This window comes from Phaenicophaeus curvirostris, chromosome W (genome assembly GCF_032191515.1).
Source record: "Phaenicophaeus curvirostris isolate KB17595 chromosome W, BPBGC_Pcur_1.0, whole genome shotgun sequence".
NCBI lineage: Eukaryota > Metazoa > Chordata > Aves > Cuculiformes > Cuculidae > Phaenicophaeus > Phaenicophaeus curvirostris.
In genome coordinates, this window is record NC_091430.1 from 676,803 (window position 1) to 704,359 (window position 27,557).

The 27,557-nt window shown below is 46.1% G+C and overlaps 1 protein-coding gene across 3 annotated transcripts in view; it reads right to left on the reverse strand.

Moving 5' to 3' along the window:
• Positions 1 to 4,840: 4,840 nt before the first annotated feature.
• The window catches only part of LOC138732948 (protein FAM219A-like), a 78,760-nt gene continuing 56,043 nt past the window's right edge, over positions 4,841 to 27,557 (reverse strand). The window contains exons 4-6 of one of the 3 annotated variants that reach the window (XM_069879764.1): positions 16,210 to 16,290; positions 15,786 to 15,840; positions 4,841 to 6,392 (exon numbers count right to left, since the gene is read on the reverse strand). In XM_069879764.1, coding sequence (XP_069735865.1) covers positions 6,282 to 6,392; positions 15,786 to 15,840; positions 16,210 to 16,290 — 247 coding nt within the window. In that variant the 3' untranslated portion in view covers positions 4,841 to 6,281. Of the gene's footprint in view, positions 6,393 to 14,100; positions 14,604 to 15,785; positions 15,841 to 16,209; positions 16,291 to 27,557 lie in introns of those variants that run through there. The other 2 variants (XM_069879763.1, XM_069879762.1) reach the window with 2 other exon arrangements.

Here is a 27,557-nt window from a genome sequence, read left to right on the forward strand (position 1 = left end):
CTGTTTCCCATTATACTTTTCTTCCTGACGGTCACCATTCACCTGGAACCCTTTCACTTTCGTCCCTTCACCGGCCAGTCTCCTTGCGGAGATATGGAACCGTGGTCAGAAGGACTCCACAATTGCTTCGCAGGAACCCCTGTGTCTCACTCACACACACTTTCAGTCCCACTCTCCCAGCCTCCCAGATAATACTTAACAGTCACTTTTCTTACCTGGATCCCATGTAAAGGATTACTCGGCTGCTGCGTACAATTCAGATCCATTAATTCATTAAATTACCCTCCCCCCTTCTTTGCTTCGAGAGTCCTCCGCCTGGACAAGGTTCACTGCTCCTCTAGGGGCAGGACAGTAGATTGGAGACTGCTAAAAGCAGCAGGGCGAGCCTCTCCGCTCCCACTGTCCCGTCCCACAGAGACAGGATCACTTATCCCGGATGAGCCCCCAGATTGTGAGGAACACTATTTTACTGGTAAAATATTGCAAAGGACAAAGTCTTCGAAGCAAAGATAATAATATTTTTATTTTACAATTCAGTGCTGAATTGGATGCCCTTCTAAAAAAGGCATACCATCGTACAAAAGTAGTGGGTATATATACTAGTTTTAGACAAAAAACTGAAATGGTGATTTGTAAATGGTGGGATGGAATGTCAACTGTAATGTGTTAGAAACAAGATTAACAACTAAAATAATGATGACGACCCTTATCTCCTTGTTGGCCAGAGTTGTTGAGATTGACCACTCAGATATGGCCACACCTTAACAACTCGTGGTGGGTTTGATCTCATCTCCCCCTGGATACGCAATGAGGTTCCAGGAATGAAGTGTGCTTGTCATTTCGGGGAAAATATGGATATGGAAATACCGAGTCTTCTCCAGCACTGAATAAAGTGTACCTGCCTTAATGGCTTCTTTGTTTCAGATTTGGCACCCTAGATGGGACCCTCTCTGCCCAGCTGCAGGACCCATTTGAGATCGGGAGTCTCTTGGGTACCCCCGGGGATTTCTCCAGAGAGACTTCTCTTCTCAACTGGATCTCTGCGGGGACAGACAAGGACCATCAGATAAAAAGGTACGCTTTATTTTTTATTTTTTTTTCTCCGTTTGGGGATCGGTCCATTTGGTTTGGCTCCTCATAAGTTGTTACTGTATAAGGCAGGGTGAGCATATGCCGGAATGCTAGCTTCTTATAGGCATACATTGAAGTTGCTTAGGTCTTGGTTGTAAGAGGAGAATATTCCATTTCTGTGAGGAGGACTTGGTTGTAACAGGAATATTAATTAATATCTGGCTTCCGGTTTTTGTTGGTGTGGTCAGGAGGTCTTGGTTGTAAGAGTGATATTAACCAAAGAAACTGGAGTCTTGATTGTAAAAGTGACTATTTGGTTTCTCTGTGGAGGTCTTGATAGTAACTGAGGATCTGCATGACTATCTGGTTTCTGTCGGTTTGATTAGGAGGTCTTGGTTGTAACAGGTGATATTAACCAAAGAAACTGGAGTCACATGGAAGCTTGAGTGAATATTTGGTTTCTATGTGGTAGTTTGATTTGTTCAAGTTAATATTGTAGTGTTGTGTGTGCTATTTTTGCGGTGATGCTGTGAAAAAGCCAAACTCAATTATCAATACCAATTTAATTATTAAGCAGGGATGATTTTAATAAACAACGCTGGGGCACACGTGAGTTAGTCCACCTAATGTGTCCCACTAATGAATCCTTCACTGGCTGCATGACTTTTATACAGATTGAACATACATGTTCCTGTGGGCTCCAAAAAATACTGGATAAACAGTTACAAGTTACATGTACATTATTTTCCGGCAACTCATTAGCATACCTACTCTTGTATGCATATCACAGTTACTTTGTGTCTTCTGTTTGCCTCTGATGGTCTTTCTCTTATCTCCCTCCCTCTTATGTCTTCAGGCCTGTCCTTTGTTCCTGCTGTGGGACTGTCCTTGTTTGAATTACTAAACAAGCTAAACTCTTGTTACACTCTATTGCAAGCTGGCCAAGATTTGATTCTTATTATTATTGCTTAAGGCAATTAATTCCCATAACATTATTTATTCCTTCCTTCAGTGAAATGAGATATTTGTACAAAATTGTATTTGTTTTGTTGTAGAAATAATAGAATCATAGAATCACAGAATCACTAGGTTGGAAAAGACCCACCGGATTATAATGTCCAACCATGCCTATCAACCACTAAACCATGCCCCTCAGCGCCTCATCCACCCTTCCCTTAAACACCTCCAGGGAAGGTGACTCAACCACCTCCCTGGGCAGCCTCTGCCACTGCCCAATGACCCTTTCGGTGAAAAATTATTTTCTAAGGTCCAACCTAAACCTCCCCTGGCAGAGCTTGAGGCCATTCCCTCTTGTCCTGTTCCCTGTCACTTGGGAGAAGAGGCCAGCACCCTCCTCTCCACAACCTCTTTTCAGGTAGTTGTAGAGAGCAATGAGGTCTCCCCTCAGCCTCCTCTTCTCCAGGCTAAACAATCCCAGCTCTCTCAACCGCTCCTCATAACACCTGTTCTCCAGCCCCTCCACCAGCTTCATCACTCTTCTCTGGACTCATTCCAGAGCCTCAACATCCTTCTTGTGGTGAGGGGCCCAGAAATGAACACAGGATTCAAGGAGCAGTCTCACCAGTGCTAAGTACAGAGGGAGAATAACCTCCCTGGACCTGCTGGTCACGCCGTTTCTGATACAAGCCAGGATGCCATTGGCCTTCTTGGCCACCTGGGCACACTGCTGGCTCATGTTCAGTCACTGTCAACCAACATCCCCCAGGTCCTTCTCCTCCAGGCAGCTCTCCAGCCAGACTTCTCCTAGTCTGTAGCACTGCATAGGGTTGTTGTGCCCCAAGTGCAGGACTCGGCATTTGGCCTTGTTAAATTGCGTGCCATTGGTCTCTGCCCAGCAGTCCAGCCTGTTCAGATCCCTTTGCAGAGCCTCCCGACCCTCCAGCAGATTCACAATTCCACCCAGCTTAGTGTCGTCCGCAAACTTGCTAAGGGTGCACTCGATGCCTTCATCCAGGTCATTGATAAAGACATTGAACAGGGCTGGACCCAGCACTGAGCCCTGGGGAACCCCACTTGTCACTGGCCTCCAGCTGGAGTTAACACCATTTCCCACCACTCTCTGGGCCCGGCCATCCAACCAGTTTTCCACCCAGGAGAGTGTGCGCCTGTCCACGCCAGAGGCTGACAGTTTCCTAAGCACAATGCTGTGAGAAACTGTGTCAAAGGCTTTACTGAAGTCCAAGAAGATCCATTCACAGCCTTTCCCTCATCCAGCAGCCGAGTCACTTTGTCTTAGAAGGCGATCAGGTTAGTTTGGCAAGACCTGCCTTTTGCGAACCCATGTTGACTGGGCCTGATCACCCGGTTCTCTTGCATGTGCTTCATGATAGCACTCAAGATCACCTGTTCAATGACTTTCCCTGGCACTGAGGTCAGACTGACAGGCCTGTAGTTCCCTGGATCCTCCCTGCGACCCTTCTTGTAGATGGGCACAACATCAGCCAGCCTCCAGTCCAGTGGGACTTCCCCAGTCTTCCAGGATTGTTGGAAGATGATGGAAAGGGGTTTGGCCAGCACATCCGTCAGCTCCTTCAATACCCCCATCCCAGTCCCCATCCCAGGAGGTATTAATACAAGACAGCTAGATGAACTGCTTAGGGATATGGTTTAAGAGTGGACAGGTATGGCTGAAGAGTATGTTCTCAAAGGTCTTTTCCAACCTAATGATTCTATGATTCAATCTGGAGAGCACCACTCTGCAGAGAGGTGAGGCCCAGACCTCTTAGTTGGGGGGACAACTCACCCTGCACTGTGACAGCTGCCAGCATGAACCAGTGGCCTCCCTTTGACTGTCCTCTGTCTCTAGCAGTCACTGGGGTTTTCAGCTCCTGATGTTGGACACTAAAATTGCTGTTTGGATCTCGTGCCAACAGCTTCAAGGGGCAAAAATGGCTTCAAGGCTGGAGAAAACATTATTTCACTCATCAATGTTGTATAGACGCAGCACTTCCTTCTGCATCTGTTGCTACTGGGAGGAGAGATGTAGCCCAGATGCAGGGTCTGGATCCCACCTTATGCGCCTTCCTGCTGCCTTGGGGAGAAGGCTTCCCAAATGATGGCTGGTGTCTGGCTGGCCCTGTCAGATTTAACTATGCTGTATGGCACAGCTCCACACCAGCTGTTTCTACTGGGCCTGAGCAAGCTGGCATCGGCCATGGCATGAAGGCTTCCACTTCCTGATATCAGTACCTGTGATTGCTGGGGGCTCAGAGGAGATGGTGTGGTTCATATCCTCTCACCACGGTTTGCTCCAATGACAGTCTGGCAGGCTGTTGTTCATATGTATGCTTTTTAATTTTAATTCCGTTATATCACACATAACCAGTAACAATGATAAATACTGCAATGGAAATATTAAAAAAGTATTGTATGCTTCATGTTTTTCAAAACCCTCCACATTTTTAAATAAATTAATGCATAGAACTGATGATAAAAAAAAAAAGAAAAATCCAAACAAACCACAACACAACTGATCTGTTTAAGGCAATAATCTATGCGGACAGGAACAGAAGTACAGCAGTGTAGTACATTTTCTGAACAGAAAGAAAGAAAGAAAGAAAGAAAGAAAGAAAGAAAGAAAGAAAGAAAGAAAGAAAGAAAGAAAGAAAGAAAGAAAGAAAGAAAGAAAGAAAGAAAGAAAGAAAGAAAGAAAGAAAGAAAGAAAGAAAGAAAGAAAGAAAGAAAGAAAGAAAGAAAGAAAGAAAGAAAGAAAGAAAGAAAGAAAGAAAGAAAGAAAGAAAGAAAGAAAGAAAGAAAGAAAGAAAGAAAGAAACCCCATCATACAAGACGCAGATTGATGCTTCAGGAGTAAAAAACTCCCAAACTCAGATAACAGAACCAATGGGCAAGTTAAGTGCAGTGTTAATACACTCTGTATGTCAAATGATTAGCAGGTTACTAACATGGACTAAGACCAAGCTACAATAAATTTATCTTCCTAATTAAAAGGTTCTTCAGGTCAAACCCTACATTTAGCTCTACTTTGCATTTGGCTAGTTCAGCTATGCTTCACTATATGCAAGGACAGCTGGAAATTTATGCTCTGAGGTTAATGCAAAGGTCAGGAAGTCTCTCCTCCTGAAAGGTATTTCCATTAAATACATCCAAAAAGGATTTCACTTTTGGTGATCCCCAAATGCCTCCTGCCATCCCCTCCCTGGGGGCACCAGGCACTAACTACAAAGGAAAAGGAGACCTGGAAAGTATTTGCTTGGGTTGAGTTTTTTCCAAGCTGAGGACATGAAATGGAAGTGCAGATTTGATATGGACTTTGAGGAGTGCAGTTTCCCTGTCTGCCAGAAATAGCTATCTGGAGCCTACTGAAAGCACTTTGCCAGCATAGTAGAAACCCAGCTCGTATCCAGGCTCTGGAACCAGACACAATGTTTGCTTTTAAGGTTGGTGTTAAGTTCCATACCTGCCTCGACAGCCAATTAACCTGTGATTAATACAGTCCAGAAATTGTCCACTGGAAAGTGGACAGTAATCATGATGCCAAAAAAATCCCCCTCTCCCTCAAAAAAGAAAAGGGACAGTAGCCACTTCCTGCCAGCTTCTCCTGGTGGATCTCCAACTGCCACCTACGCAAAATCATCACCACCAGATCTCACCAGCATTGATCCAGTAAGGTGCATGTCTGCAAGGTGCTGCCAGGGGGACAAAGAAGCTTCTTGGGACATGGTTGGAGCCTCCTGTACTGCCCTGATAGAGTGTGGGGGGAGAAAGTTATGGTACACAAGGAAAGAAACCCAAGTGGAGCTACTAAAAATTAAGCCCTGTGATGGCCAGCAGCTGTTCAGAATGCCTTGGGTTTGGGTGGGAGAAAGGGATGCAGAACTGAGCTGAGAGTCACTTTGGTGCAACTGTCTTTGATGCTCATCACTAGTGCAAGGGTGTAGAGGACATGATAGCTGCTTTGAGAAAAGAGTGGAAGGAGGATGTGTGCAATATAACAAGGCTTGAGATTCTAGAACTAGCCACTGGACACAGAGACCGAAGTTTACCTGTAGCAACTAGCTATCCTTCTTTCATTGCTGCTGCTTTCCCCCCCTTCCTGGTCTGATTCTTCTTCATTTTGGGAAGCTGTTGGTGTTTGACTTGATGATCAACGCTGACTCTCCCATCCCAGTCCCCACAACGCACATGATGACTGAACTACAGGATGTACAATGAGGTCTGGAAGTCGCATGTTAGGCACAGATCAGTTCTGCATGCAAATGGCACCTGCTTTCAGAACCCTTCAGAAAGCTGTTTACTGGTGGCTCATTTCCTTCTTTATTAAACTGAAGGTTCAGTAAACCCTGTAGAAGGAGTAAAAATGGTTAAAAATGTGCATAAAGGAGGCGAAAAAAAACTTTCTGAATTTTCTCCCCTGCAAAGATTTCATCCTTTGCAAGAGTCTTTCTTCATGTACAACTACAGCCCTACCAGCGTGTCTCACAGCTCCCTGCCCCAGCATGGCAAGGGCACAGCCAACAGGCTTCCCACCTGTGCCTCTGTTGCGGGTCTCCAGTCTATTTGCACATGGGCTGGCAGACCCGAGACCTGATGCTTGGGTCCCTGACCTCCCACAGCAGTAAGGATGAAGGCAGATGACTTGACTTGCTGGATCACACCAAGGTTTTATACTAACCTGGCTACCCCTTAGCCCCACTGCCTTCAGGTGGATGAAGAGAAATCCCAGCCTGCTCTCTGTTTTACCAACCATCACAGTGCTAGATGTCCTGCTGGTCTGATGTTTGCCTTGAGTTCGTCTCAGGACAGAGGCAGCTACAAGCCAAACACAGCTCCTATCCAGCTTTTCCATGCAAAAAATTGAGCAGAGAAATCAATGAGCTGGGGATGAAGATGAAGTTGATAAAAAATAGAAGGGCTGCTGTGAAGAAAGCTCGTCCAAGTTTTCTAGTCCTCTCCATGGGTCAGTATTACATCTCCCAACAAACTTCATGTCTCCCAAATCATGTGGGCTTGAGGAAGGTGGGTAATAAATGGAGTTGCAGCTCTTCTGGGACCAGTGCAGAAGGGAGAAGGCAGCCCAGGTGGAGATCGGTTCTTCCTGGTGAGCTCATCTGGGGCAGCTGGACGGGCAACTAGAGGACAAATGCTGCTACGAGAGGGCAAATATCTTGACAGATAATGCGCCTTATCTCACCATAGCCTTTTGGTGGCCTTTTCTTTTCCTAATGCCTACTGTGCTGGTTTCCAATGATACATCTGAGACAGTCACATTTTAATGAGGCTTTTTTTGTAGCTTCCACTCCTTGATGCAATCCTACCACCTGTATCACCATTTGTTAATATGGAATGGCTTCACAGACCAGGCACAACCAGTGAGATGGACTCCTTCCAGGAGCAAATCCATCTTTTGCTGGAGCAGCTTTTTACAGAAAGAGAAAGACTTGGAGCCACCAACAGTTTCTGCTAGCAACTGGGCCTGGGAAGCAATGGAAAGAGCTGCTCTCCACAGGCACCAGGGAAAACTGCAACCTGTCCTGCTGGTGTCCATGGTGCTCTGTGACGTGTCTTGCTGCATGGTTGTGTGGGCCACAATGCTCTGCTCCATGTAATCACAATTAGTCCTTGGCCTTTGCCTTTTCAGCAAGCTATCAGGAGTGCTTGGCCAGGCAGCATTTAGCTGTGTGATCCTGGGATTGCCACCAAAGTCAAGGGGGCCAAAGGAGGGGATGTAGCTGTAATTTTCTTGGAAGCGATGCAGCAGCTCAGCTACACAATACAGGGACTTAAAATATGGATGCCAGCCTCTGTGAGAAACCTGCACCTGGTTAGTCTGGCATTAATCTTCTATAGGAAATCCTAAGTCACAACCTCTTCCTCAATGCTAAGTTGCTGGCCCTTCTGCTTCAGGGCTTGTGTGGTTCTGTAACAGAGGTGGGTTTGTCTGATAAGATGTGGTTCAAGGTTTGGAGCAATCTCTCACACAGGAAAGCCAGGAAGTGACAAGGATGCCATGTTCTACTAGAGGTGAAAAGCATCTTAAAATGAACACCTTCCCATGCTTTCCCCTTAGGCTCAACCTAGCCCATCTTGCCCTGTGGCACTGCCCATCTATGCAGATATTTCTTTTGAGACATGAGAAATAGAAATAGGAGGGTGATGTGAAAAATCAGTTCTGAAGGGTGGTAGAGGCCAAAGCCAGGGTATATTTTAAGTGGCACATGCAGCCTGTGCTTGCTGAGCCAAGCAGCAGACAGGTGACAAACCCTGCTTCATTCCAAGTAAGAGTGTCCAGATCTCATTTCTGTGCTCTAACAGTCCAACACTCTCCACACTAGTGTTTGGTTGTGGTGCCAGCTTAGAATCATAGAATCATAGAATCATAGAATAACCAGGTTGGAAGAGACCCACCAGATCATCGAGTCCAACCATTCCTATCAAACACTAAGCCATGTCCCTCAGCACCTCGTCCACCCATGCCTTAAACACCTCCAGGGAAGGTGAATCAACCCCCTCCCTGGGCAGCCTGTTCCAGTGCCCAATGACACTTTCTGTGAAAAATTTTTTCCTAATGTCCAGCCTAAACCTCCCCTGGCGGAGCTTGAGGCCATTCCCTCTTGTCCTGTCCCCTGTCACTTGGGAGAAGAGGCCAGCACCCTCCTCTCCACAACCTCCTTTCAGGTAATTGTAGAGAGCAATGAGGTCACCCCTCAGCCTCCTCTTCTCCAGGCTAAACAACCCCAGCTCTCTCAGCCGCTCCTCGTAAGACCTGTTCTCCAGCCCCCTCACCAGCTTCGTTGTTCTTCTCTGGACTCGCTCCAGAGCCTCAACATCCTTCTTGTGGTGAGGGGCCCAGAACTGAACACAGGATTCGAGGAGCGGTCTCCCCAGTGCCGAGTCCAGAGGGAGAAAAACCTCCCTGGACCTGCTGGTCACACCGTTTCTGATCCAAGCCAGGATGCCATTGGCCTTCTTGGCCACCTGGGCACACAGCTGGCTCATGTTCGGACAGCTGTAAACCAACACCCCCAGGTCCTTCTCCTCCAGGCAGCTTCCTAGACAGACCTCTCCTAGTCTGTAGCACTGCATAGGGTTATTGTGTCCCCTGTGCTTGGGGACACAGTGTTTCTGATTTGTGCATCTAAAATATAAGCAAGCTTTTCTCCCTGCTGTACTGAGCACTGTACTGAGCACTGTACTGAGATAGATTAACTTTGTCAACTGGGATCTGCCCTAGGCCAAGACAGCACTAGGCAACCTTTCTAGTTACTGCTTGTTTTCCTTTTCTTGTTGTTCCATCTGGTGCTCAGCTGAGTCCTTCCTTTCTTCATAAAGCATCTTCATGTTTCTGTTGAGTCACATATAGAGTGCTATACTTTTCATGCCATTGTACAGCTTGCAGGCCAGCCCAAGGACAGACTCTGCATGGAGAGGAAAGGATTTCAGACCAATCTGCTCAGCACACAGCTGAGCAGAGTGAGTGCCTCCTTTTGAGAAAGGAGCCAGAGAGCCAAATCAGAAGCAGCTGATTCCATCCTGTCCACGGGGGAGCACAGCATCCTGAAGTCCCTTTCGAAGTCTGTGTAGCAGGTTTGGCCACCTGCTTTTGCAATTGCCAAGAATATGCAGGCAAGACAGCTAGAACAGAATAGCAGACCCAATGACCAAGCATACACTTTGGGAATAGACATGCAGCAGTGTCAGATATGATCCAGTGGCTCTCTAAGGATTGGCTTCAAGATATGTCTGATAAAACATCAAATGAGCCTTTGAGATGCTTACTTGGACACTTACACTCCTTCTTTCAGCCAAAGGTTATACAACCACCAGAAAAGCAGACTAGATCATCCTATCTAGAGACCTTCCTCAACACTAGGAGAATATTCCCCTCACAGACATCTGGAAATAGGGAGTTTGCAGACTGATTGTAGAGATAGAGTTGAGTGCTGAGACTCTGGAGTCCAAAGACAGCTCGCATTAAAGGGCAAAATTAAAATCTGATAAAATGAAAGGATTTTCTTAAACTCAGGTAATTTGCTGACCAAAATTATATAAAATCCTAACAAAAAGCCAGTCTGGCCTTAGGAGTCCACAAATGCAAATTCCTTTGTGGAGGCACCAGCATCAATATAAGGAAACTATACTATTTGCATGGTAATTTAGATGGACAGCAGTGCAGCCTTTCATACTCCATGGCGCTCATTCCTTTGGTATTCTGTATGACTTTGGACTGAAAATAGAGCCTGAGAAGATCATCTGGTTTGGTGCAAAGACTGGAACAAGGAACAATTTGCTTTATTGCACACAATCTGCAGTTAGGAGAGTGCCCAGCAGCTCTGCAGATATTAGTGTTTTATAATGCTGCAACAAAGAGTCAGGGTCTGTGTTTTTTGTTTTTGCAAAAGGAGAGCAATGCCAGAATGGCCATGTATCTATACGTCTTCCTGGGAGGTCACCACGGCATAACCTCCAACAAGGGCACAAGGAAAACTTTCTGGGTCTGAACATGAAACCAGATAGGGAGAGCCAGTCCAATCTGTGGTTAATACATACTGCCAGGCCATCCATCATATTCAGTTACAAGCCAACAAGCATGCCCCATGGTCATAACCTCTTAAGGGACTGTGGTTCAGAAGGGTTTGTGTTCAGTTTTCTATGATAGCCACATGTGCATTGCCTTAATCCGTTCAGCCTTCCTGATAATGACCCTACACAGGTAACTACTTTTCCCCACCCTTTCTAATTAATTCCACTAATAAAATAAATGAACACAAAGCATAGAGAGGAGAAGCCAAAAAATTGCCATTTTATAGTCCTATACTCTCATGCCAAAACAGATCTTTGCACAACCAAATCCTTCTGTGTGCAGTGAAAAACACTTGGCTTGTGCTTCTGTCTGTATATGGAAGAAGCACTGGGTGCAGCTATGTTCTGGTTTGAGCTAAAGCAGAATTGATTTTCTAACTTTTCAGCTTAGCCTCATCTAAGCAACTTCATTTTCTGAAAGTTAACTGAATGTATTCAGGCAGTGTCTGTCTCTAGAAGTGATAACAATTAAAATCTACAATTATTACCAAAGTAATGGGGCACTGGTATGCAGAAAGGCCATTGCTTGGATATATTCCTATGGAAACAAAGGCTATATTCAACTTGGTGGAATGCCATAAGTAAAAGGGGTGATAGAGGGTCGCAATAAAAGGACTTGGTCGTGATGCCATGGGGCAGTGGTTATCAGCGAAGGTCTGTCCTTCAGAAGGGAGGCATTAGCTCTGGGAGATACAGTCTCAATAAGCTTCATTTTGTCTTTGAACGGGGATAGCAGCATGACAGAGACCTATGGGACCTGTAGTCTCCCAAGGCTGAGCATGTAAACAGATACTTTGTTGCTCTAGCAGGCACACCAAAATGCTCTGAGCAAGGGCTGTGGGAAAGGCTGAGAATGTGCAGCCCAGCTGGAAGACACAGAGACTTACCCAGGAGGATAAAAGTGATGAAGATGTTGCATGGTACCAATGCTGAACTGCAATGTCCTGCTTTAGAAAAGTGAACATTTTAAGAGACTTGTCCATGTCCTATAGGATTTGGTTTGACCATGGGGTTTCTGTTAGGTTTTTGACTACATCCTCCATTTTTAAAAAAAGACTCCTTAAGGAATGCCTTTTCCCTTTTATCTTTTTTTCTTTATACAGTGTTGTTAGAACTCTTCCCCCACCTCCAGACAAGTTGCTAACCTCACACCTGAGCTAGCAGTGGAGAAGAAAGCAGGCACATGAAGGAAGAGGCGAAGACTTGGGGACCTAATGCTTTGTGCTTTTTTAGAAACATTTTGGAAATATTCCCTCTTAGCATTACCAGGCAATGAGGAGAGGAATTCAATTGAGAAACACTCTTTTCCTAGAAGAGTTGGCAATTTAACCAGCACTTCTGAATGAGGAGACAGGGATGCTCAGTAAACAGCACTGCTCAGTCTTCTTTTTGTGGCCTGGAGCCAGGGCAGCAGTGCCCTGTTTTAGGGAGGGGGGGCAAACACAGCTGTTAATGGATGCCCACAGACATCTAGTGAATAATAAAGCCCAGGAGCCCTGTGTGCCTGCTCTTTTGCTCATGCTGTGGATGACACCATGTCTTGCACTGTACAGAGTGAAACCCCATGATGTTAAATAAGTGTCTTCCTAATCACAAAGAGGACTTCTTAAACACTCGGCTCACTACATGAAAATTTCAGACTGGGGATTTGCCCTTTGGGGTGGAGCTCAGGCTCCACCTTGTGACTCAAGAATTCTGATGGGAAGCTTAGAATTGCTTTCACTTTCTACTTTCCTCAGGCTGTAAAGCAAGCGCTGATGCAAGGCAGATAGTCTTTCCTTCTAGCAGAGCAGGAAAACACAGAGTCGTGCCTGTGGCAAAAGATTTCATCTCTGTGAAAAATGCCAGTCCATGAGCCAGCAGTGTGCCCAGGTGGCCAAGAAGACCAATGGCATCCTGGCTTGTATCAGAAACGGCGTGACCAGCAGGTCCAGGGAGGTTATTCTCCCTCTGGACTCGGCACTGGTGAGACCGCTCCTCGAATCCTGTGTTCATTTCTGGGCCCCTCACCACAAGAAGGATGTTGAGGCTCTGGAGCAAGTCCAGAGAGGAGCAACAAATCTGGTGAGGGGGCTGGAGAACAGGCCTTATGAGGAGCGGCTGAGAGAGCTGGGGGTGTTTAGCCTGGTGAAGAGGAGGTTGAGGGGAGACCTTATTGCTCTCTACAACTACCTGAAATGAGGTTGTGTAGAGGAGGGTGCTGGCCTCTTCTCCCAAGCGACAAGTGACAGGACAAGAGGGAATGGCCTCAAGCTCTGCCAGGGGAGGTTCAGGCTGGACATCAGAAAAAAAATTTTCACAGAAGGTGTCATTGGGCACTGGAACAGGCTGCCCAGGGAGGTGGTTGTGTCACCATCCCTGGAGGTGTTTAAAGGATGGGTGGATGAGGTGCTGAGGGGCATGGTTTAATGGTTGATAGGAATGGTTTGACTCGATGATCCTTTGGGTTTTTTCCATCCTAGTGATTCTGTGATTCTGTGATCCATTACCTGAGTCCTATGTATGCTGAAGCCAGCAGTGTAAGACTGGCCAGGGAGAAGACATGTTTCCTAATTTCATAAATAATTTTGTATTCAAAACAATCTGCTGGTGAACTGGCAATTCAGTCCAGCTACTTAACGTAACATCAGGTTTCCCAACTATTTCAGCACCAAATAAACACAATTGCTCCTTACATGGGACATCTCTAACACAGACCAAGCCTGGTCCACAAGTGGGCAAAGATGGGATAAACAGTAAGTAGATTCCTCTTGTGGGGTTTGTTTTTTTCAGCTGAAGCTGTTCATAATCCTGCTGTTGCTGAACCTCCCCCTAAAGTCTGACACCACCAGAGATGCCTTCAGCATTAAAAAATCTCTCCCACAGGCACCAAGAGATGTGGTGTTAAGAGAATATCAACAGCCAAATTGTGTAAAAATGTGCTTTCTTCATCTAGCTTTTCTGGCACTGACCTTCAGACTGCACAGTTCTAGTCCTGTCTTGTGCAGGACTTGTTTTTTCTTGGTTGAACAAACTTTAAGGCTTTTGGAAGCAGATGAGTCTCACAGGAATGAAGTATAGGCTGAATTCAGTATACACGACTGGATTAAACTCAGAAGTATGGTATTCTTGGGCAAGGACTAAATCTCTGAAGAGCATGGATGGATTGCAGATTGAATCTGATGCATTTGGTGATAAATTAATGTGGATCTAGGGATAGATTACATTGGATATGTGACACAACAGCTCTAGTTAGTACTGACTCAGTGAAATGCCATCTTTTTGTCCTCTTTGCAAGTGAATGAATTGTGTCATGCTAGTCCTGACTAGCCTTGCCATAAAAAAGGATGCTCTGCTCCATTCCCATTCCTGTGCCCTGATTATGGTATAATGAATCAGGTTTAGTGAATGAATTAACTGACCTCCTCCCACAGGTAAAACCCCCTGACACCTCAGATTCACCCCTGATCTTGTAGATGGATTAGTTTTGGTGGGCATGAGTAAGTGCAGCTCCATCTGACTCTTCCCGTTCTTGAACAGACACCTTACAAAACATCTCCAGTGCCTACACAAACCAAAGAGGTATCTCTGGACCCTCCTGCACTTGCTCTCCAGACCAGTCAGTTCCGCCAGGCACTGCCTGGCACTTTGGGCAACTTCTCTTTTGTTTAACCGTAGCTTAAAATAACTTGTTAACCAATCATAAAATGAATTTTTTGGTTTCTCCTGGCTCCATGAACACAAGGAGGTGCACGTCCTACCATAGGAGGAAGCAACGGCTGTTAAGTTTTACAGTTATAGGGGATAGCACTAATCACAGCCTGATGGCCTCACTACTGAATGTGGCAGGTGGTAGAGGAGGTGGCTTGGCAACACATGCAGGTAGAGTTGACCGATTTAGGGGGGATTAGGTCGAGGTCCTCATCATCTGGGATCTCATCTAACCGGTACCCATCCTTTAGCAGCTGGATGTTCAAGTCTTGGTTGATCTGCTACAGACAAAGAGACAAACAATCAAACACTTGAGACTACTTCTTTCTGATGGTTGGAAGAAGAAGGAATATATTTCCTTATCATTAGCAGCTGTCCCATCAATGAAAGAGTCCCAGTTTTTGACCACAAGTGAGGGCTGCCTTCTGTTGCTCTAACTTCTTCCAGAATAGGAACATCTAGAGTGAGATATTCCAGAGTAGCAAGTCAATACATTTTTTTATTCTGGAATAATCTATCCATGAAGACAACTCCTCATTTAAAGTAATGTCATAATAATAATAATAAACAGACTGGCAGCTGAGCGGTCCCTCCTCTCAATCTGGGACATTATAGCAGCTGAAAGGTGGTAAAGCCTCTTGGCTTTTTGTAATCTTGAATTCAAGTGCTGTCTCGACAGATCTGGGTGAATAGCATTTCATCAGGGCCCAAAGATGGCCCAGATAATTTGTTCTGGTCCCTGCTCTTGGCCATTTCTCTGTGTTTCAGAGGTATTTTGCCCAAGGAAGGGGTACAAGGGAGAAGAGTTCCCAGTGGCTTGTGTGCAGAATGGCTGCTCAGCACGCTGGATGTAAAATCAGATCCTGCAGAAGCAGTAGTCAGAGTCTAAACAAATAATTCACAATAGAGCTTGGAAATATATTCAGAAATGATGAGGGGGTTAACAAGCCTGAGCTTCCCTGCCTTTTCTCATTGAAAGGGAAAGTGTTCATATCTGCAAGTCCTCCCTAGAATTTCTGATGCTCAAAGTAATCATGCACTGGGTGACCCTGACCCCCACAAGAACCGGAAATCACAGCACGCACTCAGAACCTTTATTTGTGTCCTTGGCAAGTAGATGGTTGCTGAGCTGCTATGACAGACAAGTTGATGCTTTTGCACCACATGGGCCAACACTGCAGGACTGAGAAGAACTGGGAAAAGCTTGAGTGAAGCCAAAGGTATCTGTGAAAACAGCTGATGGGCAGATCTGTGTCTGTGCCATGGAAGTGTGGGAATGGAGCCAACTGAATCATCGGAGAAGAAAGAAACATGACACAGTTTCTGCCATGGCTCACAGAGGCTACACCACTGGTAAATTTCTTGTGTAGATGTTTCTGGCAGCACAAGGACACTCTAAGTAATTTCCGGCTGCTCTACAGTTAGCATTCATGGCACAGATATCAGGAAAGAGTATAACTCACCTCAGCTGATGAGTATCCCGAGGAAGAATATCTGGATATATCAAAGTCGTCATCACTGCAGGGAAGGACAAGATACAGTAAAGAAGGAAACAACAGTTAGAGACATCTTTATTCCCTGGTTAGCCCTATCTTTCTCATGCTGTGAAGCTGTACTTTAGGCACAGAGCAGTTACATCACAGGAGCCTGGGGAGTAACTTTCATCTGTGCCCCGCAGATATTTCCATCAAAGTACCCTTTTACTCATGTCTCTTCCTACTTGTTTCTACACACACTTGTTATGGCATATCCTGAAGGGCACAGAAGGGAGGAATGCGAGTGGCCTGCAAGAGCAGTTTCAGCAGGAATTAGCTTTAGTGCTGCACTCTGGCATGAAAACTTGCTTGCATTGTAATATATATATCATCTTATTAACACTTTGCATACCTGTCCGTATCCAGGGCTACCAACGGCTTTTCATCTGGACTCTGATCTAACGATGAATAACCCTTATTGGGAACGACGAGCCTGAAATAATTACATGTTGTCTGTTAACCACACAGTAAAGCTCAGTACCACACATAGTCTAGAGCAAAGGCATACAATAGTTAGGCTTTCCCTGTTTCACTTCCTTGCAAGTTATCCCTTATCAGTGAAGACATTAAATGGGTGCAAATCAGAGGAAGCTGGCTGTATCTCTGAGTAGTTCAGAGCAGTTTCGCAAGGATAAACACTGGACGTGCCTTGGGAACACACTCCTCCCTGGAAGAAGAAACAGTCGGGACACTTCACACTTCATTCTGGTGAACTTGTTCAGCTAGCACTGCTTGTCATATCAGATTGTCTATTTTTGCATTGCTTTTTTTCCCCCTAGAAATGAGTACATGACACTAACAATGAGTAAATGGGAGAAGGAGGCTAGGGGAAGGCAGAGGCTTGGTGCTCCTATTATTCTACTATTAGAAATCAGGGATTTGGTCTTTCTGCATGAGTCCCCACAACACAGCACTTTTAAGGTCTCACTCCTAAATTTAGTAATATGAGAAATATGAGATGGTGGGCGCAATGTAAGAGTCCAGTCAGACTAGAACTTTTAAATCCCATTATTTTATAATGACTTTTACTTCATCAGAAGCATTACAAAGGCTGACGATGACTTTGTACCTTTAATTGCCTGAGAGAATTTGTGTAATGGAATACAGGCTTCAGAGCTTCTAGAATAAGGAAAATGCATTAATTCAATGGTATCCAGTTCACAACAGAGTTCTTTTGTCCACAAAACTGCACAGACTTTGGTTCATGCTTAAAGTAAGATCAACCAAACAAAGCAAATGGAAGAAGATTCTACATTCAGCAGGTGGGAATATAAGAGTGATGAAAATCTCCTTGTTCAGTGAGTTAACTCAGGTTTTCTCCCAAATGAAGAACTGGCCTTTAACATCACACAATGGTGCACAATGATACTTCACTAAGAGTTTAGAAAATATAAATCTAAAGATGATAATCTATCTATCTCATCCATGCTCCAACTGCACTCTAACCACCTGCAATGCTCTTCTGCTTCTGCTCAGAGAATTTCAGGAAGCCATTACAATTTTAGCAACACAAAGGTCTCCAGGCTCAGGGAGAATAAAATATATCAAATGTTATCACAAAGTAGATGTATAGGCTCACGACTAGTTGTATTTTCTTATTGCATTCATTGAAACACAAGATTAAAGAAATAATTAATTTAAGAACTGATGCAGACTTTCCAACCTGCAGCACCAAGGAACTGGAGAAAATGGGATTCACTTGCAAAATTCAGCACCTCTTCCCATAGCACTGAACCACTTCTAGAGTATATAGGAATGAAGTCAAGAAGCAAGATGTCTAAAACTAAAACTGAAGTTGTGATCTGGCAGCAGAAGCCTGCTCACACACATATCATAAGTAGACTTCCATGCTTGCTCTTCAAGCAAGCAAGTCAGTGCTCCATATATACTCACTGACAGTTACTATATCATGAGTGAACAAAGCACTGTCAGGGGATCTAGAAGAATCCTTTATGGTGCTATTTAATTGATTAAAAAAATCACTACACATTTTTCTTGAGAAATGTCTTTTTTCTAGTAACAGATCTTCAAATTTTCTGCAATAGACAAAAACTGTGATAATGTCTTTGCCTCTGATCTAAATCTTTCCTTTGCATCCTGATTGTCCTTACTTTTGCTTCACACTGTCCTTGGAACAAAGACAGATTGCTGCTTTTATCTGCAGCTGTCCTAGTATGAACTACTTGTCATGGTGTTTTTGCTCACTTAACATGAAATATGTTATGACAAAATCTGAGTTTAGGTTATCCTCAGAGTGGGCTACAATATCTGGCTGTGCAGAAGTGGTGCAGGTGGTGTTGTAGGCTCTGCCTGTGTTCATAGTGAGTATGCCAGCATCACCCCGATATTTTTCTCATTTTTTTTTCTCCTAGGGAGACTGAGCATGTTATGGTTTCAGATCTTGTCACTTCTAAGGCTGGCTGTGCCTGTGCCCCAGAAGATCAAATAGTGAAGGCACCTGGTACTAGAGGCTGGATATCAGAAATTCATATAGATAATACAGAAGAACAGAAGCCATGGGGAAGGGGGAAGAGGTGGAGTAGAGACTAGGAGAAGCAATGTGGTTTGCCTGAACAAAGGAAAAAATATTTGATGAGGAGAAGAGCAGAACTATTAAAAAAGTGGAAAAGGCTTTAGCTTATTCTCCTCCTGCAGAGATGAGAGGAAGCCATCAGTTCAGACTTAAAGAACTATCATAACTTGGATGCTTTTCAGTGTATCCCACAGGAGTATCTTCCTGCTCTGGTTTGAATTAAAGCAGAATCAATTTTCTAAAGCAGAATTCGATTTTCTGTCTGAAGGAAAAGGTGAATTGAGCCAGTTTGCAGAAGTAAAAGCTATCTGACTAGCCTTAGACAAGAAAAGCAGTCAGTACTCTATACTGACTCACGGATGGTAGCAAATGCTTCATTGGGGTGATTAAAGCAGTGGAAATGGAAGAACTAGTAGTGCAGAGGTAAAGCCTTTTGGGCTGCCACATTGTAGTGAGATATTGCTACCCAGCTAGAGAAACTAGTCATAGAGGTACGTCACGTAGATGCTCATGTACCCAAGAGCTGAGCCACTGAGGACCATCAAAACAACCAGCAAGTAGACAAGGCTGCTAAAGTGCCCCAAACAGATCTAGACTGGCAACATGAAGGTGAACTATTTCTAGCCCAGTAGGCCCATGACACTTCAGATCATCAAGGGAGGGGAGCGACCGAGAGGTGATTTAACCATGGACGCTATTGTGTCCATGACTGTGAAACATGCACTGCAATAAAACAAGCCAAGCCGTTAAAACCTCTGTGGCATGGGGGATGATGACTGAAATATAAATATGGGGAGGCCTGGCCAATTGACTCCATCACACTCCCTTAAATCCACCAGGGTAAGCGCTGTGTACTTACAATGGTGGAAACAGCCACAAGGTGGATGGAAATATATCCTGTGCCCCATGCCACAGCCCAAAACACAGTCCTGTGCCTTGAGAAGCAACTTTTGTGGAGTCATGGCACTCCAGAAAGAAATGAGTCAGATAAAGGTACTCATTTCAAAAACAGTCTCATAGACATCTGGGCCAAAGAGCATGGTATCGAATGGACATTTCATATTCCCTATCGTGCATCAGCCTCAAGGAAAACTGAGCGACACAATGGACTGTTACAAACTACTCTGAAAACACTGAGGGGTGGCACATTTAAAAACTGGGATAAGCATTTTGACAGAAGCCACCTCGTTGGTGAACACCAGAGGATCTACCAGTCCGGCTAGTCCTGCTCAATCAGACCTTCAACATACGGTGGAAGGGGATAAAGTCCCTGTGGTACATGAAAGGGATTTGTTGGAGAAAACTCTTTGGGTTTCTCCTGCTTCGGGCAAAGGTAAACCCATTTGAGGGGTTGCTTTCACTCAAGGGCCTGCTTGGTGGGTAATGCTGAAGGATGGTGAAGTTCAATGTGTAGCTCAAGGAAATCTGGCTCTGGGTGAGAATGATCAATCTTAAGCTGTATAATGATAGTTGCTACATAACACTAACAGTGTTCACTAAGTGTTTTTCAGGATAATGAGCCACCTTCATCATGTGGCGTCCAGTAACCTCCTTGAAGCTGACATCTTTGACCTGCAGCCTGTGGGCATGAACCACGCTGAATCCTCATACAGTTCCTCTTGCCCTGAAAGACTGTTGTAATGGATGGAGACCAACAGTCATGAACTTAATGACCTTTTCTGTAGATAAATCACGGGTTAATAATCTATATGTGTATATGTATATCTTTTTGAAGATACAAGTTGTAGTGACCTGAGCACGATGTAAATTGTATGGAATAAGGGGTGGAATGTTCTGGTTTGAGCTAAAGTAGAACTGATTTCCTAACTTTTCAGCTAAGCCTCCTCTAATTAACTTCATTTTCCAAAAGTTAACTGCATGTTTTCAGACAGCGACTGTCTCTAGAAGTGATAACAATTAAAATCTACAATTATCACCAAAGTAACGGGGCACTGGTATGCAGAAAGGCCATTGCTTAGACATATTTTTTATATATATATATGCAGCAAGTGATATGCTGCAGGTGAGAAAAGTGATGGAACACGTGTATGAGAAAATCATAAACTTGGATAATGAGTCTCAGACAACTAGCTCTTCTAAGAAGATTGAGGACCAGGTTTTGGATCCAAATATGGACCTTCAAACTGTAAAGCACTTCGTTTGGAAGAATGGTGGTGATCTGACACTTCATTATCTCCAGAAATCAACGTGAAGGGAGCAGTGGACTCAAATGGTTGCTTATTTACTTGACCATGCTGTACTGGTTCCAAGAGTAGTACTGTAGAAGCCCACTGAACCCCTAAGGTAGATGAGACTTCTAATGACTCAGTATAGATGGAAAGTATACATTTAATTGAAGTGACTAATAGATTTGTAATATAGAGGGAAAAAAATCTATATGATTTAAACTAAAGTCTGTCCTAGTCTCAGCCGATGAGATGGGAAGTCCCCGAGTGGTTCATGTTGTGTGAGGTGCACAGAGCGGGTGATAATCCAGTGCAGACTTCTGCTTCCTCCTTTTTGCTTTTGTTTTTTCAGAGCATAATATCTTTATCTGCTCATGCTTGATATGAAACCATTTCAGCCATATTAGCCGCTGTGTTCACGACATAATTCAGAACTACACACAAAGGTAATTTTAGTACATTCCATTCATAAAATTTCTACAATGATTTCTCACAAGTTACTCAGACATTTCTTCCACTTAAAGGAATTTGGAAAAGAAAAACAACAGAAAATAGGCATTGCATACTTGAAAGAATTGGCCCATTGAATTTCAAATGAAGGGTTAATTTTAAATTTGTTTTACTACTGCAATTCAATTGTTGCTTTCCAGAGCTGTTGACATGCAGAATAAGAACACTAGATGAATATTGTAGCAGGGTCAATCCAATGATGCCGTGCATCAAAGTAGAGTGAACATGCTTTGCAGTAACTTAAAGAGATGATTTATTTTTTTTTTAAATTAAATTTTATAAAAAAAGCATAACAAAGCTCTCATGATCCATGAGGAGGTGGTCAGAGACTTGCTTGCCCAGCTAGACACCCACAAGTCTATGGGGCCGGATGGGATTCATCCAAGGGTATTGAAGGAGCTGGTGGATGTGCTGGCCAAACCCCTTTCCATCATCTTCCAGCAGCCCTGGCTGACTGGGGAAGTCCCACTGGACTGGAGGCTGATGTTGTGCCCATCTACAAGAAGGGTCGCAGGGAGGATCCAGGGAACTCCAGGCCTGTCAGTCTGACCTCAGTGCCAGGGAAAGTCATGGAACAGGTGATCTTGACTGCGATCATGAAGCACATGCAAGAGAACCAGGTGATCAGGCCCAGTCAACACAGGTTCACAAAAGGCAGGTCTTGCCAAACTAACCTGATCACCTTCTATGATAAAGTGACCCACCTACTGGGTGAGGGAAAGGCTGTGAATGTGATCTTCTTGGACTTCGGTAAAGCCTTCGACACAGTTTCTCACAGCATTGTGCTTAGGAAACTGTCAGCCTCTGGCCTGGACAGGCGCACACTCTCCTGGGTGGAAAACTGGTTGGCTGGCCGGGCCCAGAGAGTGGTGGGAAATGGTGTGAAATCCAGCTGGAGGCCAGTGACAAGTGGGGTTCCCCAGGGCTCAGTGCTGGGTCCAGCCCCGTTCAATGTCTTTATCAATGACCTGGATGAAGACATTGAGTGCACCCTTAGCAAGTTTGCGGACGACACTAAGCTGGGTGGAAGTGTCGATCTGCTGGAGGGTCGGGAGGCTCTGCAAAGGGATCTGAACAGGCTGGACCGTTGGGCTGAGACCAATGGCATGAGGTTTAACAAGGCCAAATGCCGGGTCCTGCACTTGGGGCACAACAACCCTATGCAGTGCTGCAGACTAGGAGAAGACTGGCTAGAAAGATGCCCGGAGGAGAAGAACCTGGGGGTGTTGGTTGACAGCCGACTGAACATGAGCCAGCAGTGTGCCCAGGTGGCCAAGAAGGCCAATGGCATCTTGGCTTGGATCAGAAACGGTGCGGCCAGCAGGTCCAGGGAGGTTCTTCTCCCTCTGTACTCGGCACTGGTGAGACCGCTCCTTGAATCCTGTGTTTAGTTCTGGGCCCCTCACCACAAGAAGGATGTTGAGGCTCTGGAATGAGTCCAGAGAAGAGCGATGAAGCTGGTGGAGCGGCTGGAGAACAAATCTTATGAGGAGTGGCTGAGAGAGCTGGGGTTGTTTAGCCTGGAGAAGAGGACGCTGAGGGGAGACCTTATTGCTCTCTACAACTACCTGAAAGGAGGTTGTGGAGAGGAGGGAGCTGGCCTCTTCTCCCCAGTGACAGGGGACAGGACAAGAGGAAATGGCCTTAAGCTCTGCCAGGGGAGGTTCAGGCTTGACATGGGAAAAAAATTTTTCACAGAAAGGGTCATTTGGCACTGGAACGGGCTGCCCAGGGAGGTGGTTGAGTCACCTTCCCTGGAGGTATTTAAAAGACGGGTGGATGAGGTGCTGAGGGACATGGCTTAGTGTTTGATAGGAATGGTTGGACTCGATGATCCTGTGGGTCTTTTCCAACCTAGTAATTCTGTGATTCTGTGATATTCCCATGGAGATGGAGGTCATCCTCAGGTTGGTGAAATGCCATAAGTCAAAGGGGCAATCATGGGTTGCATCTGCAGGGAGGGGCAGACAGGACAGGTGACCCCAAACTGACCAACAGAGTATTCAACCCCATATACGTCAAAGTCAGTATAAAACTGAAGGATCACAAGGTCAAATTCTCTTCTTTGATGGCCAGGATCTAATATGGGCCTCATCTGTCCTTTTGTCCCGATCCTGGATCCCTGCATTCCTGAATCCAGTTGCCACTGGAAGGGATATGGGTGAAGAGTGAGATGTGAACAATAGGGTGACTCTTGAAAGCACACAGAAGCTGCAGACAAAATGCAACCAGACACACTCAGGCCATGATTTTATACAGGCCCACATGACAGTGGTCCAACTTCCAAGAATGGCGATGGCAGAGTTGAGAGCCTCTGGGTGAGGATTAAGGGAAAGCCAATTAAAACAGATGTCATTGTGGGGGTCGGCTCTAGGCCATCCAACCAGGATGATGACACCTACGAGTCATTCTTTAAGGAACTAAGGGATGCCTCCAAGTCATCTGCCCTTGTCCTCATGGGGGACTTTAATTTGCCCGATATCAACTGGGAGTCCCACACAGCTGGGACAAACAGGTCCAGAAGGTTCCTAAACTCTCTGGATGATAACTTCATGACACAGGTGCTGAGGGAACTGATGAGGAAAGATACCTTCCTTGATTTGCTGCTAGCTAATAGAGAGGGTCTCATGGGTGAAGTGGCGATTGGAGGCTGCCTTGGCCACATCGACCACAAAGCAGTCAAGTTTAACACCAATGGAAAATTGACAGCAAGACCTCAACTCTGGATATGAGGAAAGCAGGCTTCAGGTTGTTCAGGGATCTGCTTAGCAAGGTCCCCTGGGAAAAAGCTTTTGAAGGTGCTGGGGTCCATCCATGCTGATCACTTTTTAAGTACCACCTCCTAAGAGCACAGGACCAGGAAATCCCAAAATGCCGGGCATCACGCAAACGAGGCAGAAGGCCGGCCTGGCTGAGCAGGGATCTCCTACTGGAACTGAGACATAAAAGGAAGGTGTATGGCTGGTGGAAACAAGGACGGGTGACATGGAAGGACTGCTGTTCGCCACTGTAGGGCAGAAATGCATGAGGCCAAAGCTCCATTGGAGTTGAAGCTGGCCAGCACTGTGAAGGACAGTAAAAAGGGCCTTTTAAAATATGTTCGTAGGAAAAGGCAGGCCAGAAATAACATCAGCCCATTACTTGATGAGCATGGACACCTCACAAACAGGGATTTAGACAAAGCAGAGACATTTAATGCTTTCTTCACCACAGTCTTCAACATGATGGGCTCGGGGCCCCCCAGAGCCCTGGGCTGGAGGACCAAGACTATGCAAATGCTAAACTCCCAAGCAACCCCGAACTTGTGCAGGATTTGCTGCTCCAGCTGGGTCCCTATAAGTCGATGGGGCCTGATGGGGTTCATCCCAGGGTACTTAAAGAGCTGGCTGAGGTCATAGCAAGACCTCTCTCAATGATTTTCCAATGCTCTTGGAAATCTGGAGAGGTACCAGTTGACTGGAAGGTGGCAAATGTTGTCCCATTCCTCAAGAAGGGCAGCAGGGATGACCCCAGTAACTCCAGGTCTGTCATTCTCACTTCAGTGCCTGGTGAGATGATGGAGAAGATTATTCTGGGAGCTACTGAAAAAACACCTGAAAGACAACACAGTCATTGGTCCCAGCCAGCACGGGTTCATAACGGGAAGGTCCTGCCTGACAAACTTAATTTCCTTTTATGACAAGGTCACCCACCTGGTTGACCAAAGAAAACCAGCTGACGTAATCTTTCTGGATTTCATCAAGGCCTTTGATCCTGTCTCTCACAGTCTCCTCCTGAACAAAGTGTCCAGCTGGACAAACACATAATGCAGTGGGTGAGCAATTGGCTGACGCATGGGCTGAAGGGGTCACAGTGAATGGGGTTACATTGGGCTGGCAACCAGTCACTAGTGGGGTTCCACAGGAATCCATCTCGAGACCAGTATTCTTTAACGTCTTTGTAAATGACCTGGATGCAGGACTCGAAGGTTTCCTATCCAAGTTTGCTGTTGGGGGGAGCTGCTGACATTCTTGAGGGCAAAGAGGCCCTGCAGAGGGATCTGGACAAACTGGAGAGCTGGGCAATCGCCAACCACATGAAGTTTAACAAGGGCAAGTGCAGGGTTTTGCCCCTGGGACACAGCAACCCTGGATATCCATACAGACTGGGGAGCGAGAGGCTAAAGAGCAGCCCTGCGGAAAGGGATCTGGAGGTTCTGTTTGACGGCAAGTTGAACATGAGCCAGCAGTGCCCTGGCAGCCAAGAGGGCCAAATGTGTCCTGGGGTGCATCCAGCATGGCATTGCCAGCCCGGTGAGGGAGGGGATTGTCCTGCTCTGCTCTGCACTGGTGCGGCCCCACCTTGAGTACTGTGTGCAGTTTTGGGCGCCGCAGGATAAAAAGGATCTAAAGCTACTGGAGAGCGTCCAGCAGAGGGCCACAAAGTTGGTGAAGAGTCTAGAGGGGAAGTCCCATGAGGAGCGGCTAAAGTCACTTGGTCTGTTCAGCCTGGAGAGGAGGAGATTGAGGGGGGATCTCATCACAGTTTACTGCTTCCTTGGAAGGGGAGAAGCAGGCGCTGATCTCTTCTCTCTGGTGACCAATGACAGGTCCCCAGGGAATGGCAAGAAGGTGTGCCAGGGGAGGGTTGGAATTGACTCACCTAACAGCCAGTTAGAGAAGAGGCTGCATAACTTTTAGCCAAACTGTTCTGTTTTGTTTCATTTTCTTTCTTAACAGGATCCAGCAGATGCATCTATTTCGGGCAGAGGTTGTGATACGAGAGAAGGAGAGACTGTAGCCATGAACTATAAGCCATCCCCACTTCAAGTGAAATTAGGTGAGTCTTTGCTGATGACTGAAGGTTCATCAGGCTGAATCCAAGGTTTTAAATATGGTAAGGTGATTATGGACTCATATGCAGATCTCTATGCATGTGGCTGAGCGTGCCAGCTCTGCTCAGGCAACTCATAGAATCATAGAAAGCTTGGATTGGAAGGGACCTTAAAGGTCATCTAGTTCAACCACCCTGCCATGGGCAGGGACACCTCCCACTGGATCAGGCTGCCCAAGGCCCTGTCCAACCTGGCCTTGAACACCTCCAGGGATGGGGCAGCCACAACTTCCCTGGCCAACCTGTTCCGTTGCCTCACCACTGTCACGGTGAAATAATTTTTCCTTATGTCTAGCCTAAATCTGCCCCTCTCCAGTTTATACCCGTTCCCCCTCATCCGATCACTACAAGCCTTTATGAATAGTCCCTCCCCAGCTTTCTTGTAGCCCCATTCAGGTACTGGACGGCCTCTATAAGATCTTCTCGGAGCCTTCTCTTCTCCAGGCTGAACAACCCCAACTCTCTCAGCCTGTCCTCGTATGGGAGGTGCTCCAGCCCTCGGATCATCCTTGTAGCCCTCCTCTGGACCCATTCCAACAGCTCCATCTCCTTCTTATGGCGAGGATTCTGGAACTGCACACAGTATTCCAGATGAGGTTTCACAAGAGAGGAATAGAGGGGCAATCACTTTCCCCAACCTGCCAGCCACACTTCTTTTGATGCCGCCCAGGATACGGTTGGCTATCTTGGCTGTGAGAGCACGCTGCCGGCTCATGTCGAGCTTCTCACCAACCAGCATCTCCAAGTCCTTCTCTGCAGGGCAACTCTCAATCACAACATCCCGCATCGTGCGCTGAAATCAGGGATTGCCCTGACCCAGGTGTAGGACCTTGCACTTGGCCTTGTTGAACCTCAAGAGGTTCTCACAGGCCCACTTCTCCAGCCTCTCCAGATCCCTTTGGATGACATCCCGTCCTTCCGATGTGGCAACTGCACCACTCAACTTGCATGACTGGAGTGCTGCTATGGGTGGCTATAAACCCTTCAGGCAGGAAAGGCGAGGAAGGAGGGGCGGTGGGTTAGCCCTGGTATCTTAGGGAGCGTTTTGACTGTCTAGAGCTTGACGATGGTGATGAAAGGGTTGAGAATGACAGAGATGGGGAGCAGAATGGAGCCCCCATTATCCAAGAAGAAATGGTTAGCGACCTGCTACAAGCCCTAGACACACACAAGTCTATGGGGTCAGATGGATCCACCTAAGGGTACTGAGGGAGCTGGCGGAAGTGCTCACCAAGCCACTTTCCATCATTTATCAGCAGTCCTGCTGACTGGGGAGGTCCCAGTTGACTGGAGGTCAGCAAATGTGATGCCCATCTACAAGAAGGGCCAGAAGGAGGATCCGGGGAACTACAGTCCTGTCAGCCTGGCCTTGGTGCCAGGGAAGGTTATGGAGCAGATCATCTTGGTTGTGCTCGCCAGGGAAGTGCAGGACAACCAGGGGATCAGGCGTGGCAAGCATGGGTTTAGGAAAGGCAGGTCTTGCTTGACCAGCCTCATCTCCTTCTGTGACCAGTGGCCTGTCTAGTGGATGAGGGAAAGGCTGTGGATGTTGTCTGCCTGGACTTTAGTAGAGCCTTTGACACCATTTCTCACAGCATT